Below are 24586 nucleotides of genomic sequence, written 5' to 3'. Positions count from 1 at the left end.
CAGCCCCACCCACAGCCTCCATGGAGGGGAGAGGGTTGAAGTTAACTTGATCACTGATGGCCAGTGCTTACATAATAAAACCTCTATAAAATCACAAAAGGACTGGGTTCTGAGAGAACCCAGCAATTCCAGATAGCTGAACATGTGGAGCTTCCTGGAAGGTGGCATTCTGGACAGGGCATGGAAGCTCCGCATACCTTCCTCCCCATTCCTGTATCTTTTGTAATAAATACTCTTTATAACAAATCGGTAAATATATTTCCCTGAGTTCTGTGCGCAGCTCTAGCAAGTTAATCAAACCCAAGGAGGGAGTTGTGGGAACTTGAATTAATAGCCAGTTGGTCAGAGGCACAGATAAAACAACCTGGGCTTATGATTGGCATTGGAAATGGGGGGCAGTCTTGGGGACTGAGCCCTCACTCTGTGGGATCTGACTCTTTCCAGGTAGATAATGTTGGGTTTGGACTGAATTAGAGGACACCCAGCTGTGTCCACTGCAGAATTCATTGCTTGCTTGGTGGTGGGGAGAAACTCTCACACATTTGGTCACAGATGTCTTCCGTGTTCATGGTTGTAGCATGGGAGCAGAGGGAAAATAGCATGTGTTTTTTCCACTCAGGAGTGATTAAAGGATTTTCAACAGGAAAATGCTATGATCACATCTGTGTTTTTAGAAAGGTCCCTCTGGCTGCTATGATCACATCTGTGTTTTTAGAAAGGTCCCTCTGGCTATTATGTAGAAACTGGATTGAAAGAGAATAAGAGAGAGGGAAGGGGAACTGGTTCAGAGATGCCCAGAGGTGAGAGGAGATGGAGGCTTGGTCCTCCGTAGTGCTGAAGAAGATGGAGAGAGGGAAATGGCTTTTGGGGTGGAATTAATGGATCTTGATGACTGAATAACTTTCAAGCAATTCAAGATAACTCCTTCTTAGCCCAGGGCTTTGACTTGGGCACCTGTGGGGCCCTTCATGCTGTGCTTGGAAACTAGAGGGTGTTTTGTAAACAGATAGAAATGTTCATTTTCAACTCAGGTGCTTAAAAAAGAACCTAAGTCTTATGGGCCAGTATAGTATGGAATGTGTATGTAATGTGTTATTGCTGAATGTAGGAAAGAACTCTCTGACAATAGAAGCCGGATAAGAATCCTGGAGAATTACCTCAATGGTAAATAGTTACCTAAATATAAGTACGCAAGGGCCCAGAGAGGAGTGTTCCAAAGGTCTGAATGTCTGTAAATGCTAGTCTGGTTTAGAATTGATTCAGTCCTGTGACCAATACCATTATTCCTTCTGTTTCCCTGTCCTCTGCTGGCAGCCTGGTGGGCCCTCGGTCATCCTACTGCACAAAGAGGTCTCCAGGCACTCAAACCTCAATGTGTTTGATCTCCACACTCCTTGGGTGTTCCCAAATTTCAAAACAAAGAGTTTTATTGCATATGCATTTTTAAAACGGACGCCATTAGTAAGGAAAATGTTTAAAAAAAAAATCACTGAACTACACACACTAAATGTCAGGGCTCTCAGTGGAAGAGCAGGGAGCCTGGGGTTAATTTTCCTTTTCAGGAAGCCACGGAATCAAAGGACGAAGTTCAATGCTCTTGGCATGACCATAGTTTAGAGTAATAATAACTCGGCATTTCTTGGGCCACTGTCTCTCTAGCTGCAGTTTATGCCAGAAACTGGGAGGCAGGTGAAAAATCAGCATCTTGATTCTGTAATTGTAGAGGGAAAATGGCCTCTAGTTGTATGTGACCTTCAGTTAGATTCTCTAGCCCCAGCCTTATTCCCACATGAGAATGAGAAATTTCAGGACAGGCTTTGGAGAAATGGACTGTTGTAGGAAGGAGCTATAAGGCAAGAAATACACCAGAAAAAGAGTAGATCTCTCTTTTTAAAATTAAATGGAAATTTCACTTGTGTTTAAAAATCAGAATATAAAATAAGTGTATATAATGGGCATGTTATACCTAATCCCCTTTTCTAAGAGATAACTAAATTATTGATTTAATGTACAGATTTCCAGATTTTATTAAGTTTGCATGTGTGTCTCCATAATCATTCGGCAAGTCATTTTTTTCTGTTATATATTTTCGGTTATATGGAAACCTCCTAGATTGTAAACAAACAAGCAAACAAACAAAAACACTGAGGGAAGAAATGATAAGAGAAATGGTCAAAATCCAACTTCTTCTTGGCACCCAGACTTTTATACCGACTGGGCCATAGACAAAGAGCTGGAAAGAGTGTGCTGAATATTAGCTACTTTTTCAAATAGATGATGCAATCTGTATATTTCTCTGTGTGTCTTGGAAACAGGGAAGAAAGAGAGATAGAGTGTGTGCATGTGTGTGCTTCTTTCTGTCTTTAGGAATATTGTTTTGGAAACATTCAATTTCTAATTATATTGGGGGAAAACCCTAAATACCATTTTTCATGCTAATGGAGAAATTTACTTAAGTGCAGAATTACGCAACTTAGTTTTCTTGCCAAATTACATAAAGTGTGCAGCTCCTCTGAATAGAATGAAGGATGGCACGGGCACACATCACACACTGTTCATAACTTAAAGTTCTTTTCAAGGCTTTTGCCTGCATCTTATTACCTACTTACTATTAATTTATTACACAGGGTTGCCATATTTCAAAAGTAAAGTGAATGTTTCAGATGGATTGTTTTTCTTTCATTTCTTCCATATTGTTAACTTCTATTTTTTTTTTTAATTTAGACTGTTTATACTTCCACCAGAGGCAGTTTTTCTTCAGTGATTGCATTAATTTTTATGTGTTCATTCTAGACATTTTTCAAACAGAATCTCCACATGTTAAGTTTGTCTTCTTTTCTCTCATCCACAAATCATTCTTTCCTGGTGTTATTTACAGGAAGAAGATGTTAGTGAAACTCCTTTGCGATTTGCCCTAAGGAATGGTCCCACCCCAAATGTCAGGCTCTGGAAAAGTAACAGCTCAATAGAAATAATTTTGTCATTGACAAAAGTCCTTGGCACCAGGAGTTGATCTGCACCCCGCCTGTGGGCTGCTGGGGGTATGCAATGAAGTAAAGCCTGCACAGTCAGCTCTGTGGCCTCTAGGGCTGCTTGACAGTTGACACTGGCAACACTGTAGTCATCCTAACTGTTCCTTACATGTTCTCTTTCTCATGAGGCTTTGCCTTTCTCTTCTGACAGAAGACATATTTCCACTTCAACTTTGTTACCCTTTAGAGGAGAATTTCTCTGACCATTGTGTATGTGTTTTGTTTTTGTTTTTGGAGACAGGGTCTCATTGTGTCACCTAGGCTGGAGTGTAGTAGCTTGATTATGGCTCACTGCAACCTTGACTTCCCAGGCTCAGGTGATCCTCCAGCCTCAGCCTCCCAAATAGCTTGAACCACAGGCATACACCACCATGCCCGGCTAATTGTTGTATTTTTTTGTAGAGACAGGGATTCTCCATGTTTCCCAGGTTGGTCTTGAACTCCTGGGCTCAAGTGATCCTCCCATTTCGGCCTCCCAAAGTGTTGGGATTACAGGTGTGAGCCCCTGCACCTAGCCTTCTGACCACTGCTGAATAAGACAGCTAACTCTCAGATTCTGTGTCTTAGTCTGCAATTTCTTATTTGTTTCAGGTCCATACACCTTGATAGCAGGGAAGAGGTGGGGATGGTGGCGGCGACCATACAGGGAAGGGGTGAATGAGGAAGGGAACTGTCTCTTTCACAAGTCCTTTGCCTGCCTATTTCATGACTTAAATGTGCCTGCCTAGTGCACTGAAGGGCCTCATTCTATGAGCAGGATTGGGAAGTGCAAGGATGATCTTCAGACAGACTCAGCTGCTGGTTTAGCTTGAATTATTCTTGGTCCCAGGTTGTGGGGTGGGAGGGGGAGAGAGAGAGAATACACTTGACCCCTTGGCTCTTGTCTTAAAGTATATTGTGATTTTCCCAGAGTAATCACTCTTTTGAAACCAGGAAAGATTCAATGGTTCTTTTTGTAAAGTCACTAATTTACACTTATCTGAATAGAGCAAATTATTGGCTCAGGGGAAGGAACACCAGCCAAGTCACCTTAGTTTTAGAGCTGGAATAGAAAAAGGTTAGAGCCAGCCTTCTAACTTCCCTCCGACAGTCCCATAGCATCATCCCCTGGGTAACGGATGCCTCCCAACCCACTGACTTGCTCTTGTTCCTGGGGTCATAAATTATTTAGCTGCCACTTATCTCCCAGAATCTGTTACTAATTTTTTTTTCCCCCCGAGATGGAGTGTCACTGTGTCTCCCAGGCTGGAGTGCAGTGGCGTGATCTCAGCTCACTGCAAGCTCCACCTCCTGGGTTCCCACCATTCTCCTGCCTCAACCTCCTGAGTAGGTGGGACTACAGGCACCTGCCACCACGCCTGGCTAATTCTTTTGTATTTTTTATATAGTTAGAGTCTGGGTTTCACCGTGTTAGCCAGGATGGTCTCCATCTCCTGACCTCATGATCCACCCATCTCGGCTTCCCAAAGTGCTGGAATTACAGGTGGGAGTCACTGCGCCCAGCCCTTTTACTCATTTTTATCTCCAATGCGGTGCCTGGCATGTAGTAAGTGCTCAGTAAATGGTAATTGTCTTTATGAAGATGCTGATTTCTTTCTTCTTACAGTTCAGGAAGCAAAAATAGGTGTATCCAAAAGAAAAATGATATGATGTAATAATAGCTAACATCTATTGTTGACTATGTACTAGACACTGCTAATGGCTTTACATGCGTTGTTTGAAATTTGAGCAACCTTATGGGGCTAATACCATTTTACTAATGAGAAATCTGAGTCTCAGAGAGATTAGGTACCTTAGCCAAGGTCACCCAACTAATAAGTGACAGAGCAGGGCTATGAACCCAGGCAGTGCTGCCTAAATTTCTCTATTGCCTAGAAGAGGCAGAGAAGGAATCGGAGGGATGGATGCCTTCAATGTGGAAGTGATCGAGGTACAGAAAATGAAAGAGGGTCAGGGTGTTAGAATCCACGCCTGGATTCTAAAGGGAGTCTTCCCACTTGCTTTCTGCAGTCTGAGGTTGCTTTGGTTAGATTCTGCTCCCCTGGGATGCTAGCCTGAGGTTGGCATCTCAGTTTTAGGCTGAGGCTTTATGTACCTGCGTGGAAGAGGTGGTGCGGAGCATTGTACACAACATATGGGGCTCCATTTGCATTTAGTGAGTGCTCAGCTGTGCGCAGTGTCTCCTTAATGAATCACATGCAAGCCGAGCATCGCTATATTTATCCAAGCCCTGGGAGCAGGAGCGCTGGCTGTGGTCGACTTGCATGCCCCAGAACAGTGCCTTGCAGGTTGTTCCAGTTTTCCTTGTGGTCAGGGCCTTAGGGCCCTTCAATAATTTGTTCCCTGCCAAAATCTGCTGGTTTCTGAAGTATCTTTCCAGGCGTTCTAGGCCAGAAAAAATGTTTACATCCTGAAACTATAACAGATACCAAGCACTAAAAAAGAACCTGGAAGCTACATCTGCTGTGCCCTTGACTTCAAGGCCACATTTGAAGAATCGCAGACAGCTCAGGCATTTTTATTTTCTTTTCAGGTCTTTCAAGGGGGGTCCCGCAATGCTTAATCACCCTGCTATCATCACGTTACTTCTTCCTTATAATCTAAAACCCTTATGAATTTTTTTCCTTATTGACTCCTTACTTGAAATATTTCTTTTTATAGTTGGGCATTGGTGGCATGTGCCTGTGGTCCCAGCTACTCAGGAGGCTGAGGCTGGAGGATTACTTGAGTCTGGGAGTTTGAGGCCAGTTGGGGCAACATATTGAGACCCTGTATGTTACAAAATATTCCTCTTATGCTCAGATCAGAGAGTTTGCCCAAATAATCACTTCTGTGCTTAGGAATCAAGAACAAGAATTTCTAATGTTTACTTAACGCTGATTAAATGCCAGCTACAATATTAAGCACTTGAAAAGAATTATCTCATGTTTTTCACCTCAAAATAACCATTCAAATGAGCATTAGAACTACATTTTATCAGGAAGAAAAGTAAAATTTCAGGAAAGTAATTAACTGAGGCCACACAGCAAGTATATGGAGGGGTCTGGCTTGATAGCAAAGTCCTTTATATGAAATAGATTTTTCTTTCCTTTCTTCTTCCCAGCTGTGGTCATGTCCTGTGACTCTTCTTCCCATTCCCAGCCATTCCTCAGCTTAAAAAAAAAGTAAATATTTTAAAATATGTATATCTATTTTAGATATATATTTTTTGATATTTATATACATAATATATAATTATGTTTATGATTTATATTTAAATTTATATAAATTTATATTTAAATTATAAATTTAAGATTTATATTATGTAACATATATATATAAATAATTTTCCCCCATTTTCCTCCTGGAATTGTTTTTTATCCTTTATAAGACTTAGGCAGGTGCAGGATATATTTTCATCCCTGGACTCCAGTGTGGTGTCAAGCTCCTTAACTTGTGACATGGATAGCAGGGAGCAGATTGGATTCCCACTGGGGTGGAGGACCCTAATCATGGCTTCCTGGGATTTGTGTTATCTGCCTTCCCCTGTTAGATGATGAGAACACAGAAGAAGAATACCTGATTCTGGTTCAAGCTATGTCACTGGCACAGTCTGTGACCTAGAGCACATCCCTCCTCTCTTTCTCGTGAAAATCAAATTTAGTTTCCTGCAAAATTTAATGTCGAGCAGAGAGCCTTGGTTTAGTCTTACAGACTAAAAATCTTGTTTCTTTCCAGCTCAGTCACATAATATTTACAAGCTGGTGAAGCCAAGTCACTTGCCCACTCTGGCCCTCAGTCTCTTCATCTGTACAGTAAGAGCAAGAACTAAATGCTCACCGGACTTCCCAGCAGCTCTTGGTATCAAACTCAGGGGAGCTGCAGGAAGAAGCTGGTTCTACTCTGCCAAGTTCTGACTCTCGAGGGTTTGCAATGAAACCAGCAGAGGCTAGTCTAGGCAAAAAGGAGAGTTTATCGTAAAGATATTTGTGCAGCTCATAAAATCCAAAAGAAGTTAAATAATGAGACACAGAGACGTTGGGAACCAGGACAGCCTCAGGGATCTCTTCAGCAGGAGCTCATGACCCTTCCCTCTGGAGTGCTGCCATTCAGATGACTCCAAAAAAGTCTGTTTTTATGTTTCTTTTTTAAAAATGACAAATTCCAGAAGGAACACTGCCAGGGGGCCATTCAGTTATGGAGGGTAGGGTTGGACAGACCAATCAGCAGGAAAGTGTTGCTGGAGCCTAGCCTTGTTGGAGGAGCAGGTGGTTCCCAGGAGGACCTGGGCAGAACCCCTCACCACACACACAGGTACACCCTGCAGAAAGAGCCCATGTGTCTGTAAATGCTTGGGCAGCCAGGTCTGGGTGTTACATGTGGGTGGGAGACAGAGTGGGCAGGCTCAATACTCTAGAGCAGTAGCAGCCATAGTGATGCAGTTCATTCAGCGTTTTCAGGCTTCTGTGCCTCATGGAAAGAGTAACAGACTTCAAGGCAAAAGGCGTGATGGGTGGACTGTCCGTTAGGGATTGCTGGTGGCTGTGGGCACAAAGAAAGACAAACAGTGTGATCTCATGGGGAGGCCGACCACCAGCACCATGCTGGATTAAGATCCTCTATTTTCAGCCAGGTCAAGGACAGGGTACTCTGGTCCCATCTTTTCCACTTTGATGACATCTGGGCAAGTTTTAGCCTCTTGAGAGTTTTTTCTGTTTCCTTATCTGTGAAGTGGGAATGAGAGCAATGATAATCATGCTACTCTTCCAGTTGACAACAGTACAGCAGGTGCTAACATCCCCTAGGGCCAGGTACCCATGCTGAGCGCTTCCCATGTGGGTCAGTCCTTGCAGTCCTCTGACACAGACAGTACTGTTACGGTTTACACTTTGTCCGAGGCTTCTAGAAATTAAGGAGGCAGTAAAGTGTAGAGCAAAGCAGTGTGCAACGAGACTGAGAGGCTGGGCTCAGGAGCCGATGGCCCGTTTTGAATTCTGGCTCTGACACTCACTGGCCTGGTGTTCTCTGGCATGTTGCGTAAGCTCCATTAATCTGTACAGTGGATGTGATACTAGTGCCTGCCTCATGCTGTGGTTGTGAGGAGTGAGTGATTTCACACGCATTCAGGAAGGTGCCTGGAGCACAGCGGTGTTCTGTAATGTTTGCTGCTGTTTGTAATAAAGTGCCTGCCGGGCAGTGGGGATTTGAACCCAAAGCAGATTGACTCTAGAATACATACGCTGTGGTAGTTATCTCTCGTGGCGGGACAAGAAGGCTCAGCAGTGAGCAGTGTAAAAGCCGGGGTGGGGGCGAGTTAGCAGAGGGAGCTATGGAGCTAGGGAGAGGAAGAGAATGACGAGCCCTAGGCACGTGGTCACTTCAACACTCCTTGTCTCTGTGACCTTGAGCTGGACCCAGAAGGTCAGCAGCAATTGCTGAGTCCCCGTAACCAACGGGAACATTCAGCACTGACTTCACTTATGCTTCTTACTTCAGGAGGGCTTTAGAGAGGGGTTAGTTAGAAAAAGAAGGAAAGAAAGAGAGACAGAGAGTGACTGAGACAGAAAGAGAGTGACAAAGTCAGGGGGTGGCGGGGGTGGGGAGAGAACTAGATATAAAGACATAGAGGCCCAAGGAGAGAAAGAAAGTGATTAACACTCAAGAAACTAAACAGAAGGGGCACACACTTAGAGCCAGAGAAATGAAGTAGAAAGAGGGAATAAGGCTGAGGGGAAGGATGGGGATTTTGCGGAGACAGTGCTGAGGGGGCCGTGACTGGCTGGCCTGCTCTGTGGTTGAAAGGTAAACAAACCTGTTAAGTGTGTCAGTGCTTTATCTAGGAAACCACCTTTGCCAAGGCCCGGGCGCACTGAGGAGCTTTTTGAGCATGTAGGGCCGTGACAGGAGAGAGTCTCTTTATCTGAATTGGAGACAGGAGCGCTCTTCTGTGCATTTCACACTGGAGGCCACAGATTAGGCTGTGGATATTTCACGGTTGGTGATAAATGCTTGTTTGGAGAAGCCTTGAGCTGAACAACACTCCTAAGGCTGGGGAAGGGGTTGATAAAAGGCAGGTACCTGGAGACTGGTTTTACATGAGGGACTGGTTCTATGCAATTTTACACTTGTATATTATCATAGGCATTGAAAGTTCCTAGAAGGATACCCATTAAAATGTTGACAATAGCTAACCTCCCTGGTTGGATTAATGAGGAATCTCACCTTCTAAGTTATGTATTTCAATTAGGTTTACATGTTTAACAGTGTAGGTACTTCATAATCAGAGAAACAAAGGCATAAGATAATAACTACACTCCTGAAATGAGGGCAGGGAAGGCAATGGCCCTTGACATAAAATGGATTGTTGGGACTCATCTGACAAGCAGACAATGGGTGGTGGAAATGGCAGTGCATTTGAAAATATTTCTCCTGGATGTTTCCAAGATACTTTGAAAATCTGATGACCACAATGTTTTTCCTCTGATTCTTGCAGAAGGGTGAAATTATTAATGTCTCCTCAGCTAGGACAAATTTCCTTCCTTTGGGGTTTCCTTGGGGTTTAAAAAAATACAGCAGAAGGCGTATGCCCTGTTAGTTACTGGGTTTCTGTTGGGTATGGTGGATGTGGGGCTTTACCCTTGAGAGAATGATGCACACAGCATCTGCAGAATCCTCTCCTCCTTGAAGTCCCCACCTCCCACTCCTTTTTGTTTTAAGTTTCAAATGAAGTTTGTGCCTAGTACACACTTTTAAACGTATTGTCTGTTAGCTTGAGAAATGACCCCGATGTATCTTATTTCAGGCTTTATGAAGGCAAAGAACAGATGGAGTTTGAAGAATCCATGAGACGGCTCTTTGAATCCATCAACAATCTGATGAAAAGTCAATACAAAACTACCATCCTTTTGCAGGTTGGTTTATGCTACAATAAAATCTGTCTTTTCCTTGGCCATCCAGTAAGTAACAGCATGCTAAGATAATATCTTCTTTTGCTGAAATATGCAAACTTGTGTCCAGTGAAGGCCTGGGCTGGCCACTTGGTTAAATACCAAGGGCTCCTCAGGACAAGAGAAAATGTATTTATTATTTGCTTCCCATGAAGGTAGCAGTGCCTTCTTTTAAAATAGCTCTGAAATTTTTGTTACCTAGAAGGAAATTAGTCAAACCGGATCCACTTCCGATGGAGAGAATAGTTACGGTGGCAGTCTCTTAAACTGAGTCTCCAGTAGTTTAATTCTCGACAACATAAAGGCAGGGACCCTTTTGGGATTAAAGAGGGCTCCTCAATAAACAAGAGGTACTTTGGAGAGAATGAGTCCTCTCATGTGTGGTCCACGATGCTAATCTGTGAAGTCTGCAAATCTTTGAGAAACTGTGAGGCCTAGCCCTGTGTTCGGGAAGGAGTTGAGCAGCCAAGAGTCTGAATGAAGAGGCTGTTTCAGGGAGACTTCAGAACTTTCACAGAATGTACTTGCAGGCACTGGGGGTGCAGGTGGGGGAAGCTGGGAGTGCTTGATGTGTTGTGAATAAAGGAAGCCCATTTATCTAAATCAATGAGTTAATGCAGATTTTTGCTGCTGCTGCTTTTATTTATTTTTTTTGTTGTTTGTTTAAATCAATGTTATTCTTTTAGTTGCTAATTTAAAGATCCATTATGCCTGGGATGCCCAGGCACTGGTTAGAATTAATGAGGTACTAGTGTTTAGGTAGAATGAAGGTGAGGAAGCAGAGGCAGAAGTCAGCCTGGGGAATGTTTGCTTCTCACACTATGGATTCCAGACTGTGCACGTTAGAATCGTGTGGGGATCTTTAATAAATTCTGATGCCTGGTTATAACCACCAGACTTTCTGATTTAATTGGTATGAGTGTGACCCAGGCCAGGGGATTTTAAAAATTCCCCAGGTGATTTTACTGTGAAGCAAAGTTTGAGAACCACTCTGCTGACGGCTTCCTTTAATTTAACAAAGAGTGGAAACCTGTGTGTTGAGGAAGGCAACTGTCTTATTCATCATGTGTCTTCAACACTCAGAATAATCCGGATAATTCTAACATTTATTCTCCTCAGAATATGTATCTATATTTCTTGATCTAAGTGAACAGCTGAATGTCCTAACACTATTTGGTCTTGTGTGACAAGACTGTTTCTTTAGCCCCTACTGGGGATCAGTGTCTTCCCTTGGGTTAGTTGGAACTTCATTGTTTTAGTTTTCATTTTTCCCTTACCCCCTGCTGGTTAAAAAACAAACCAAAAACATCTTCCTCATATTCCTAACTCTCTCATCATTCTCTGACAAAGGGGATCACAGGAGCAGGGGACAGCATGAGGAGATGCAGCAGGAGCCCCCACCAGCCACTGCATCTGTATCACCTGGAAGCAACTGAGCCTCCAGTGAGCAGCCACACAGTGTTGGGATATCCGGAGAGAGCCAAGAATGACCAGTTGCCATGAGAGGGGCTATAGGGTTGAATCAGGTGTGAAATCAGCTCTAAGGAAGCTGAAGTGTGAAAGAGCAGAAATGATGAGCAAATAGATAAAGCCAGTTTCTCATGCCAGAGGAGAAAGGCGCTGATGCCCCAAAGAAGTTGAGGTGCCATGGAGAGAGAGAAGAGTGGAAGAGGGAATAGGTCATTGTGGAGCTACTCTTTCTAATTTCAGCACCTGTTTCCCTATGATGGGCTACAAATGTCTTCGGGGAAGGAACAAAGGGAGAGAGAGAGTAAGAAGGCAGGGAAAGAAAGAAGGGAAGCAAAGAGGAGCAAGTGAGCATTTGCCGTTCTGAAGACATCTGGTCAACAGGAATGCTCTTCTTTATCAGCTGCGTGATCTTACATTGGTCACTTCTCAGTGCCTCAGTTTCCTCATCTATAAGATTTCATTGTGCGGGTGAGGATCAAATAAACATTCTCCGCAGAAGAACAAGTTATAAAATGCTATGCAAATGCAGTGAACTGATACGATTATTGTAGTTTTGGCGTAAGTCTTTTTACCCAGGTGGTTCTTGTCTGGGTAGCTGTGTTAGAAATGCCTTGCTTTCCTTGCAATTTGGGCCAGGTTTGTTGGTTTGTTCTCGCAGATTTCCACCTCAGAGGCATAGAATGGGGCTTCATCTCTTTCTCAATTTGCTCTAAGGGTCAAATTTAGCCTCAGGAATTTTCATAAAACCAATGATGCTTTCCACCTATTTACGTAGCTGTTGAAAAGTTATCAAAGAAGAATTTAAAGTTATATTCTAATATGGAGAGCAGTACCATGTGAAGAGAACTTAATGATGAGGGCAGAGGGGTCAAGTCCCTGTGATGTCTCCAAATCCCACATGTGGAATCTTCTATAGACTTTGAGATTTGCTGCAGGAGACGGAGCTTTGGCTTTTGACCAGAGAGATGTGGGCATGTAGCCTTGGGCACATCATTTTAGCTTTCTGGGCCTCGATTTATCCTTTGTAACATGGGAGGCCTAATGTGTAATTTAGAGGATTACTGAGAGGGTGAAATAAAGTAATATATGTGAAACATGAAGTATGAAGCCTGTTCCATAGTTTGGTTTAAATCATTTTTAATCATTTATACCTCTTCCTCCTTTACTTCATCAAAAAACAGAAGCTTTTTGGATATTTTACTAGTGAGGATTCAGAAGGCGGGTTACTTGTGTTCCTAATTTTGTTACACAAGACTCAATAGTGTTAGGATGTTCAATTATTCAGTTCGATAAAGAAATATAGACACACATTCTTAAGAGAATAAATCCACAAGAAGTGACTGTATGAAAACATGCATGGCAAAGTTGCAGCTAGTGAAATAGTACGAGGTGACTGGAGTCTTGATTCTGAGCCTGCATGGGGTGTGAGCTATTAGTAACATCAGCCATAAGTGCCGGGTGGGTGCAGAGGATACGAATGCCCATGGTTGATGTTCCTGGTTCAAACTTTTCACATCCAGCTGGGTAGCGGCTTATGTTGGAAACCCTCATTTGTGACCAGCTTAATTGTGAGTAGAGCAGATCTGGTTCAAATCTCAGCTGTGTCCACTGTGAATTCTGAAACCTAAGCAAGTTATTGCCCATCTCTAATGCTCACCCAGCTTTTGTGAATTGCTTTCTGTGGTTTTTCTTATTGTTCTGAGCTGGCACGGAAGCAGCTCACCAAGACCATGGAGAATTGAAAGCCAGTTGTTCAAAGAGGAGAGGAGCAATAAAAATACTTTCCACCGATTGGGTACCCACCATGTTCCAGGCATGGAACTGGGCTCTTCACATACAGTGTTTTAAATCCCGCCAGAGATCTTCAAGGAACCACTATCCTCAGTGTCCATAGGAGGCTCATAAAGTTAAATAGTTCATCCCAAATTACACGTATTCATAGAGCTGGAGCTAGGATTTGAATTCACCCAGGTCATCTGCCTCCAAAGCACTATTCTTCTCTATGCCACAGGTAAGGTTTAGGCCAGGGGTTCCCATGTTTCAACAATGGGCCACGTGCTCGGAAGTCCTTATGTGTGCCAGCCCTGTAAGTGTGTTGATAAAACTGATGGCAGATTCAGAGGGTCAACACCAGACACTTGTAAATTAGACAGAGCTCAAATGTGAGTAAAAGGCATATGGTGATGTTGTGCAGGCCAATTTGTCCCATTCTCCTTACGATCCATGGTATTTCATAATGCTCCAATTTGATGGCGCAAGTGGAATTAAATGAACAGTTTGTATTGAATGACATGCTCTCTTGGCCACTGTGAATGCCACTTATGCTAATGAAGCCACTGGAGTGTCCAGGAGGGCAGGGGACTCTGCCATTTACATCCCCAATGTCTGGAACAATGGCTGCCACACAGAAAGTGCTCAAATATCTACTGTCTGAATGAATGAATGAATGAATGAATGAATGAATATAGCTGAGTGCAATGGTGCATGCCTGTAATCCCAGCACTTTAGGAGGCTGAGGCGAAAGGATCTCTCAAGCCCAGGAGTTCAAGACCAGGCTGGGGAACATAGTGAGACCCTGTCTCGACAAAAAAATTAAAAAAAATTAGCTAGGCATGGGGGCCTGCCCATGCCTAGTGGTGTATGCTTGTGGTCCCAGCTACTCAGGAAGCTGAGGCAGGAGGATCACTTGAGCTTAGGGGATCAAGGCTGCAGTGAACTGTGATTGTGCCACTACATTCCAGCCTGGGTGACAAAGCAAGACCCTGTCTCTTAAAATAAATAAATAAATAGTGCCGGGCACCGTGACTCACGCCTGTAATCCCAGCACTTTGGGAGACTGAGGAGGGCGGATTACAAGGTCAGGGATTCGAGATCAGCCTGGCCAAGATGGTGAAACCCCGCCTCTACTAAAAATACAAAAATTAACTGGGTGTGGTGGCAGGCACCTGTAATCCTAGGTACTCGGGAGGCTGAGATAGGAGAATAACTTGAACCCCGGAGGTGGAGGTTGCAGTGAGCCAAGATCGCGCCATTGCACTCCAGCCTGGCGATAGAGCAAGACTCTGTCTGAAAATAAAATAAAATAATAAAATAAAATAAAATAAATAATTCATTTTGTTTAGTTTGATGTTTCAGTGTTTATTAAGTGTCAAGTGTTGAGCTAAAAGCTTTACATATATTGTTAGCTCAGTTGATCTTTTTAACAACAACCTTATAGGACAAATAGTGGTTTCTTAAAAATTTTACTCTAATTCCATGATATACATGTGCAGAATGTGCAAGTTTGTTACATAGATATACATGTGCCATGGTGGTTTGCTGCACCTATCAACCTGTCATCTAGGTTTTAAGCCCCGTGTTATTTATTAGCTATTTATCCCGATGCTCTCCCTTCCCTTGCCCCCCACTCCCTGACAGCCCCCGTGTGTGTCGTTCCCCACCCTGTGTTCTTATTGTTGCTCTCCCACTTATGAGTGAGAACATTTGGTGTAAAGCAGAGGTACAGACTATTTGTCTTTGCATATAGTCTTTATCTCCGCTTTGTAAATGAGGAAAATGAGGCTTAAAGAAGTTAAGTGACTTACCTTGGCTGAAAATTAGTAGATCTTGGATTTAAATTTTGGCTGTATAAGTCCAGAGTTTGAGTTCTTAATCACCACCAAGCAATAGCATAATTTCATTAAGACCCAAGTCTTCTGGCAAAACGCCAGGTGGATAAGACTCAGGGGTCCCCATAAAGTTGAGTTACAGAAAGGACGGAAGCACACATATTCTAGAACCTGTTGATCCCTTTCCCTTCAGTTTGCCTGAGAGATTAGTGATGATGCTGAATGTCCTGAGAGAGCTGCATTTATTTACCCCTAGGAACAACTCAGCATCTCAAAGTAAACTACCTTCTTATGGTCATGCTATGGGGAATTCCTGCGACATCGTTTTTCCAGTTTCCATGGACCTTGATCATCCACTGCTTGGCTAAAATAAGAGGATTAAAAATTGATGGGAATAGTACTTGTTTTGAATGCCTGTGGCTCTTGAATGAGGAAGACGTCTGGTAGCATTCTTGCATAACTGTGTATCATTTCAAGACATGTTCATTTTGGCCAGAAGTCTGTGTCTACTGGCACCAACACTGGTCACTCTGTTTGAAAGAGAGAGAAAGGGAGGGGAGAGAGAGAGAGAGAAAGAGTGTGAGAGAGAGCGGGAAAGCCTGAGAGCACTCAGCAGACAAGTCCCTTTGAGTTTGGAGGCATGCTAGTTTGGTTTTGATTTTTGTTGTTATGTTTAAGCACTCGCTGTTTTCTAATTCTGGTGAAGTCCATCTAGATAGCAATGATGTCAAGCGTCCTCCCTTGATTTACCTCTGGGACAGTAAAACCACTATTGGTTGCTTTGGGTTTGATTCTCTTCTTGAGGGATGTACCTGGCCTTTGGCAGAGGGGTTCAGAGTGGACGATTAATCTAGCAGTGCCACATGATCACCTAATTAGTGAGATAGCAAACATTTTCCTGTTGGCCTTTCTTGCAACCCCTATAGATGTGGTAATGAGGATCCTTAACTTAAGGGATGTCAGAAGAACTGCATTTTATTTTCAAAAACTATTCTTACAAAGGGTAGGGGAAGCTCTTTTTCCACTTCCTCCTCCAAATTAGCCTTCTTGCCCCTGCTGAATCCTCCCCACTTGCCGAGATAGAATGCCTTTCCTATAGTGTGACGGACAGTAGTGGATATACTGGATCAGAGCCAGCTGGACAGAGCTGGGTACACATCCTTGCTTTGCTACTCATTAGCTACGTGGCTTCTGTTATTTAACCTCTCCATGCCATAGTTTTCTCATTGGTAAAATGGGATTAACAATTTCCACTCACAGAGTTGTTGGAAGAATTAAATGAGGTCATGCATGTCAAGTATTTGGCATGTATACAGTTCCCAATAATGCTTCCTATTTTATTATTTATTTATTATTTATTTATTTATTTTTGAGAACGCGTCTCTGTCTGTCACCCTGGCGGGAGTGCAGTGGCAAAACACAGCACCCTGCAGCCTCTAGTTCCTGGGTTGAAGCGATCCTCCTGCCTCAACCTCCTGAGTAGCTGGGACCTCAGGCCTATGCCACCATACCTGGCTATTTTATATATATATATATATATATATTTTGTAGAGATGAGGTCTTACCATGTTGCTTAGGCTGGTCTTGAACCCCTGGGCTCAAGTCATCAATCCCTCGGCCTCCTGAAGTGCTGGGATTACAGGCATGAGCCACCATGCCCGCCATGATTCCCATTTAAAAACCCTATAATTCGTAATTGGATTATATGTGTACATGTATATATGCATCACATGTATGTTTATGTGTATACATATGTATATGTATGTGTGTTTTAAGTATTACACACAATATATACACAATATAGACTATGGAATGAAAGTAATAATGATATAATATTATTTTATGAAGAATGGTAGTAATAACGAGAGTAAAAATGATAGAATGGTCTGGCGCGGTGGCTCCAGCCTGTAATACCAGCACTTTGGGAAGCTGAGGCGGGTGGATCACCTGAGGTCAGGAGTTCGAACCCAGACTGGCCAACATGGTGAAATCCTGTCTCTACTAAAAATACAAAAAATTAGCCAGGCGTGGCGGCAGGTGCCTGTAATCCCAGCTACTCAGGAGGTCAAGGCAGGAGAATTGCTTGAACCCGGGAGGTGGAGGTTGCAGCGAGCTGAGATCACCCCATTGCACTCTAGCCTGGGCAACAAGAGCGAAACTCTGTCTCAAAAAAAAAAAAAAAAAAAAAGTGCTTGGACTAGCCTTTTTTCAGGGCACATGCCTCAGTATATGGTATCCCTTTAGATTTTAGAGGTTGTAAATTAGTCACCTCCGGAAGAAATGCAGCCTGCATTTGTGTTTGATTTGTCTAGCAAATCAAAGCATTAAATCAAAGTGTTAAAACAATTGAATAGGAATAACTGAGTCTTTAGGCAGAGAATGGAATCCACACACCTCATCACTTCCCACTGCCCTGTCCTCATTCCATATCACTTCTTTCTGTTGCTTGCCTAGCCCTGCAGTCATCTGATTTTGCTACATCTGCTTGATGTTCCCTGATAAAGATGGTCCTTGACCAACTAGGTTGGAATGTACTGGATACTGTGACTGCCTGGAGGAATGTCATAATGCTTCTTAGTATATTAAAATTATGAAAAGTTCTATAGTTAAAAAAAAATTCACTGGTTTATCTTTGCTTAAACCAATGCTTTCCAAAATTCTTTGATTGCAAACTCTTTTCCTCTACAGAATACCTAACACCATCCTATGGGACAAGAGGTTCCAATAGAACGTAGTTTCAGAGACAATGGCTTTGGAATGTTGTTTTATCTTATAATCTACATTTAAAAGAATAAAGAATAAATCTCTAGATACAAAATCTAATAACTATAAAGGAACAGTCTGACAAATATGACAGCCTACAAATTAAAATCTTTCTATGCAATGGAACAACAGGATAAGTGGGAGAAAATTCTTGTAAAATGTGTTACTGTAAAAGGGTTAATATTATTGATGCATGAAAAATTTTATAAACCAATAAGAAAAAAAAACCCAAAATAAGAACAGAAAAAGGATATGAACATGCAATTTAGTAAATATAGATGTTCAATAAATATGGAAAAGATGCCCAACCATACTAACAACAAAAGAGTTGCAAATTACACATCAGATCAACAAAAATCTACAAGATTGTATGTCCAATGGTAGCAAGGTTATGGGGAAAGGAACAGTTAGTTAAGGGAAATTGGTTACTGTATCTTCTAAGGTAATTGACAATCTCTCCTAAAATTTATATGTCTATATGTTTTCATGCACTAATTCTTCTTTGAACAATCTATCCTGCAAGGATCTTTACAGATATACAAACAGCATTTTTTTTTTACCACATATTTATAATAAAGAAAAACTGACAATAGCATGGAGCCTATTAGCAGGGGTGGGTTGAAGAAGGTACAATGTACCCATTTGAGCAGTGCTGGGCAGTGGTTAGAAATGAAAAGAATCCACTCTATGAGAAGGCAGGATGCCACTGGTGTGTAGTTTAAACTACAGAAAGCAAGTTGCAGAGCTGTATATTTACATAACACACACATACACACACATGCACATATACATTCATGCATAGAAAGCAGTCTAGAAGGAAATTCACCACCATGTTAACTAACAGTGGTCCTCCCCTCTCTGGGGAGGAGAGATTGGGGCTGAGAGGAGGATGTGATATAGGACTTTGGAAACCATTTTCACCCTAATGCCTTATCTGGTATGAATGTTTTTACATCGAACATATAGTATTGACTTTTTAAATTTTAAAAATTATAAACAGCAGGAAAAGAAAAGGATGAAGGCATAGAGAGAGAGAGAGTTGCTATTTGGGTAAGGTGGCCATGTAGCTTAAGGGTTACAAGAAATGGCTCTAAGTGCAGCCTGCCTGAATTTAAATCCTGGCTCTCCACTTGCTAACTTTTCAACCCCAGGCTAGTTATTTAATTGTGTGCACCAGAGATTCCTTATTTATGAAAATAATATTTCCCTTGCAGGGTTGTAACTAATAAGATAATCTATTAGCAGTCTTTGGCACAGAGTCTGCCCTGTTGTAAATTCTTAGAGAATAATTGTAATCATTATTTATGTTAAGTAAGAATCTCAGTTGTATATGGCTAGGAGGAAGATTTTCTTTAGGAAAGTAATTTTCACGATTTTTACTTCAGTCTGATTGTTAAAGGGTGATACATGTTAATAACAGAACACCTAGAATATATAGAAAATAAATAAAAAATGCATACTTCCATTAGATTCTTAAACATTATTTTCCGTTCATGTGACTTACAGTTCTTTCTACTGAAACTGTAGTCTGCCCTGCTGCTTAGCAAGTGGTGTAGGTATGCAGCGGGTGAGTATGGCTCCTACGTCTGGATGCATCAGTTATTTGAAGAGAGGAACCAATCCACCACAATGCTCAGCTTTCCCAACCCAGCTAGTGGACCAAGACATGCCCACTATTATTCACAAAGTGGCCAGGGAGAGGAAATATAAATAACTTGCCACCAGCAAAGCAATTCGAGTACACCATCTTCCATTAATAATATAAGTCACCATTTATTGAGCACTAAAATAGGCCTGGTGCTCTGTTGGATGCCTCACATATATTCTATTTAATCTTCACAATCCTGCAGAATACATATAACTTTGTTTCACAGATATGTTAATGTCTGAGAGGTTAAGTGTCTTGTCCAAAGCCACATGGCTAATAAGGTGTGGAAACAGAATTTGCAGATCTATAAAACTACAAGGTCTGTGGTCATTCTAGTCTATGTTATTGCTTCCTTGAAGACAGAAGTTGTGACTTCACTTTTGTATCCAAAGAAGTCCGTGCTTACGTTTTGGTGTACATACAGAGGCTTGCATCAATATTGTAATGTCCAGGATGCAGGGTCATTCTCCTCGGATGTGTCATGCTGCAAAGTACCCTCTTTGCCAGCACAGACTTGTTGATGTGAGGATCACTCATATGTATTTTACATTCCACCTAGGTGGCGGCTTTGAAATACATCCCATCTGTCCTCCATGATGTAGAAACGGTCTTCGATGCGAAGTTACTCAGGTGAGAGCTTATGTTGTACTTTCTTGGGCTCTGTTGGCAAGGCAGGGATTCAGAGTGGGAGGAGGGCTCTTATGGGGAGCTCCAGATGGGCACTCAGCTTGGGGATGGGGAAGACCTGTGGCAGGGGATGTTTTCAGGGCTTTCAGTGTGGTATTTTTACCTTTTGGTTTTCTTGTGCCAGACTTTGGTGAGAACCAACTGTGTACTAAGCATCCCTCTGATGATATGAAAATTAATCATATAGGTTAAAAAATTGATGTTTGGAATAAATGTTTTCATTTCACCTGGGCCTGAATGTTATTGTGGGTTCCACTCTTTGCCCTGTAGACCCCACAGTTGCAAATGGAGAACAACCTAAGCGTAGCTAAAGAGATAATGGAGATGGCTCCCTTTTCCCTTCTCCTTCTTAACTACATTCAGCTCATAGATGAACACATTATTTTAATGTGATTATGCTGTTGGAATAGGGGCATTTCAATCAGATATACCTTCTTCTTTTTAAAAAATGTATTGTAGTTTACAGATAACAGATTTCAAAGACTTTTTATATTTAAATACTTACAGATACAGAAAAGAGTTGCAAAGATTACATCTAGAGAGTTATCATATGCCCTTCACCCAGCTTCCCCTAATGTCAACATTTAAATAACTATGACACATTTATAAAAACTGAGAAATTAACATGGATACAGTTCTCTTAACTGCACTCTGGACTTCATTCAGATGTCACCAGTTTTTTCATGGATGTCCTTTTTCTGTTCATATGGAAGATTTTTGCTAGCTCCTTCTCATCCTTCAGACCCTCAGGCTAAATGTTATCTTTTTGGAAAAGCCACCACTGGATATTGTAAATAAATTAAATTTCTCCCCCAGCCCCTGTGCCATTCATTATTCTCTGACACAGCTCCTTATTTATTTCCTCCACTACATACATCGCTGTGTATTGATTTGTTTGCTTCTGTGTCATTTGATGACCTCTATTAGAATGTAAGTTCCATGCCAACTGGGACCCAGTCTGTTCCCATTGTATTCCCATTTCTCTGTGCTTTGCCTGTCTCATATTAAGTAGATGTTTAATAAGTCCTTGAAAGAATGAATGAATACAATAAGTTTATTTTGGGAAGTCAACAAGGACTATAATTTTGTTTCAGGGTATTTTGATTCTCACCGTATTTGGGAAGAGCTGTCTCCCTTTTGATGTCCCAAACTGGTTCTAATCCACAATTTTTCATAGTGTTTTAAAAAAATTAGAGACCTTTTTGATTTTAAGACTTATCATAAAACATTACCAAGCATAAAACATTTGTAAGTAAAATGGTATGGTAATGAAGTCAGAACCTTGTTTTGAACTCTTGTTTCTTTAGCTTCCTAGCTGCATAACCTTAGGAAAGTTAGCCTTTCTAAACCTGAGCTTTCCAACTTATAAAATTGGGATAAGTATTGTGTATAGCTTGTAGAGTTATGAAGTTTACATGACATAATGAATGCAAAATGCAAAGTGTGTGCTTGGTATACAGTAACTGCTCGGGGCTATTGGTATTATTTTCAGATTTTTACATCTCTTTTAATGCTACTAATATTCTATACCAAGAACAACTTGTACATTTTTACTGAAGGCTTACCTTGCACCTCATGCTCTGCCTGGACTTGGGGGTTTCCCAGAGCTACAGGTCCAGGGATGGACTGTAAGTGCTATGAGGTGGGAGACATTGGTCTACCTTGCCCTACCAGCTCCTATTTTTCCTGCCCTCAGCCAACTCCTGTATGAGTTCTACACCTGCATCCCTCCTGTGAAACTCCAGAAGCAGAAAGTACAGTCTATGAATGAGATAGTCCAGAGTAACCTCTTTAAAAAGCAAGGTGAGTACACAGCACCCTTGCTGGGGTGGGGTAAGGGGCCAATAAACCCCACATCATTTTGGGGAAGTTTGGCAGGAGAGGGCAACCTGTCCAGTGACTGAAACATCTCTTTTCTCACAACTCCCTTGGTCTGCATAAATGCAAAAAGTAGAAAGTAGCTGACAACTTAGATATCAGAATCTAAATTGATTTTAGGAAAGCTGAGATTGCATTGTTTATTTCTCTTGAGAAAGTTTAATGAGGTTTTTTTCCCCCCCTGTATGGTTTATTATTGCTGTCTTTAACTTAAGGGGAAATGGATAAAGTTCCTTTTAGTAGAAAGAGCCTTTCGCAGGGAAGTTCTTAAAATTTTGAGTGTGTAAGAATAAACTGGAGAGCTTATTAAAATGCTAATTCCTGAGACCTAGCTCGAAGAGTCTGATTGAGTAGGAATTAACATTTTTTGAACTTTTTAGAAAAATGTAAATTATTTTGGAATAGGCAATGCATTTGCATGGATGAAAATGCAAAGTATGAAAGAGTACCATGTGGAAAGGGTCTCCCCAGACCCTGTGCATGGCTACTCCTAGTCCCTTCTCCAGTGGCAAAAGGCATATCCAGTTTCTTGTGTTTGCTTCTAGGCACACTCTGTGGATGTGGAATCAATTACGTATATGCTAGATACTCTTTATTATTATCATGCAAATGGTAGCATGGTATGTAACTGTTCTGCACTTTGCCTTTCTTCACTTAATGCTATATATTTTTGGGAGATCATGGAACGACAGTGGATTTGCACAGAAGTTATGATCAGAGCTTCTGCTTACCCTAAACTGGTCACCACTGGGCCCCACTGGCAGAAGACTTAGAGTTCCCTATCTTCAAGGTCAGTCAATTAGATGTCGATAGCTCCTCCAGATTTGATCAGGCAGGATTTGGAAGCTCATATTCATCCTCTACCTCATCTCTAGGAATGCTCTGCATGCCTAGATTTTCAAAATGGATCATGCCTTTTGTTCCATATAAAAGAATGACCTGTTCAGAAACTCTGCATTCCTTCACTCCTATCTGTAAGGGTGAAGAAATGACTTTTCAGAATCAGTACTTTTTTCTGTATCCTAAGACCCAACCTTTCCAATTTTCAATTTCTCTATCCACATTAGTGTCAATAATAAAATGAGAAGCAAACTGTGCAAGAAACAAAAGGTCTTAGAATTCAGAGGATCAGCCATCACCCAACTGGAATTTATTCAGGGAGTGAAGCCTGAATATTTATGCAAATTGCCTGGTAATCACAGAAATATTCAGGAACCACTTCACTGTAAAGATGTTTTTTTCCAATGCCGGTTAACATGGTGCATCCAAAATTGCTGTCTGTATCCTATCCCCGGAGTTAAGGGTAGGAGGAAGATGTGGGGATGAAAATGTTTTTGTGATTTTAACATTTATGTGTGTGGTTTCCTGACCTTTTAGACAGATGTGTGACAACAGATTAATCCAATAAATATGTAGTTTGTTTGAGCAAGGTGGTTTTTGTGAGACTATGGAGACTAATTCTGGTAAGTCTTGTTGCATTTCTTGTGTGACTGTGCCTTTTTAAACTGAGAATTCCATGGTTTTAAAGTTCTGATTTCCACCTCTAAATAAATTGCCCTTAGCCCAAAAGCATTGAAATATGTCTGCCCCTTCCTACCCCGGAAGCCCTTCGCAGGATTTCAGGTGCTGCCACTGCAGAGACAAATTGAGTCCCATCCTAGGGACATGACAAGGACGACTCTAGCTACGCATATGGTGTGGCACAGGCAGCAGGGAGTGGACTGCCTGGCTCTCCTTCATTGTTCAGAGCTGCTGTCATCGTCAGGGGCCCAGCTGCATCGAGGCCAGATGGAGTCATAGCACGGGCCTGGGCTGGGCATGTGGTGTCAATTCCAGCCTCACGGAAGTCAGAGTAATTCCTTTACTGTAGCCACATCTCCAGGGTTGGGAGGAGGCCTCTGAGGGTTAGCATCATGGCAGGGCAGGCTGGGCAGCTGCTACTTCTCAGTTCTGCTGTGTGTCTGGGTTTCAGATTCAGTAAAAACCCTCTGATTAATATTAACTGACAGAAGGCCCACCCTGGCGTTGTACACAGTTATAAAAGAAAGCAAACTTCTTACCTTTAAATACATACAGAGACTAGAGGTAGACAAAGTGTCCTTTGGGGACCCATTTCAGAGAGGACGCAAAGTGTAATTAGTGTAGCCACACTCGGCTCACATGTGAAAGTTGTATGCCCTTACTCACAGCTGAAAGATAACTCCTCTCCCACCATCTATTTGCTAAGTGAGCCCTCTTACCAAAATAGTCCCAAAGGGAAACTTCACCTCATCCCCTTTCTTAAATCCTCACGTTCCCAATGAATAAAACCTGAGTGCATTATGCTTATCGGTGTCCATTGCCCTTGGGTGAGCGTCTCTCTTTATACTCTTAAATAAGGTGAGTGTGATTCCTCTGGCCAAGTTTGAGCAGTAATGAAATTCCTCCTGTTATTCTCCCTATGAAGTGTCCTGTGCCTCCGGGACGTGATTTGCTTTGAGCCTGCACTCATTTAACTGCCAGATGTGCAAACTGCCTGGAGTATTTTCAGTGACATTTGCTTGTACTCACAGCCTTGAACATTTGTATTGACAT

The 24586-nt window shown here is 42.0% G+C and overlaps 1 protein-coding gene across 3 annotated transcripts in view; it reads left to right on the top strand.

Annotated features, from left to right (window-relative positions):
* The window catches only part of DOCK2 (dedicator of cytokinesis 2), a 433847-nt gene that overhangs the window by 98311 nt on the left and 310950 nt on the right, over positions 1-24586 (top strand). For all 3 annotated transcript variants that reach the window (XM_050794630.1, XM_050794631.1, XM_050794629.1), the window contains exons 23-25: positions 9814-9922; positions 20007-20077; positions 21831-21937. In XM_050794630.1, coding sequence (XP_050650587.1) covers positions 9814-9922; positions 20007-20077; positions 21831-21937 — 287 coding nt within the window. The remainder of the gene's footprint in view (positions 1-9813; positions 9923-20006; positions 20078-21830; positions 21938-24586) is intronic.

The sequence above is a fragment of the Macaca thibetana genome, chromosome 6, assembly GCF_024542745.1.
Source record: "Macaca thibetana thibetana isolate TM-01 chromosome 6, ASM2454274v1, whole genome shotgun sequence".
In the NCBI taxonomy this organism is placed as follows: Eukaryota; Metazoa; Chordata; class Mammalia; order Primates; family Cercopithecidae; genus Macaca; species Macaca thibetana.
The sequence above is the reverse complement of the archived record's forward strand: the minus strand, read 5'-3'. Positions and strand labels throughout refer to the sequence as shown.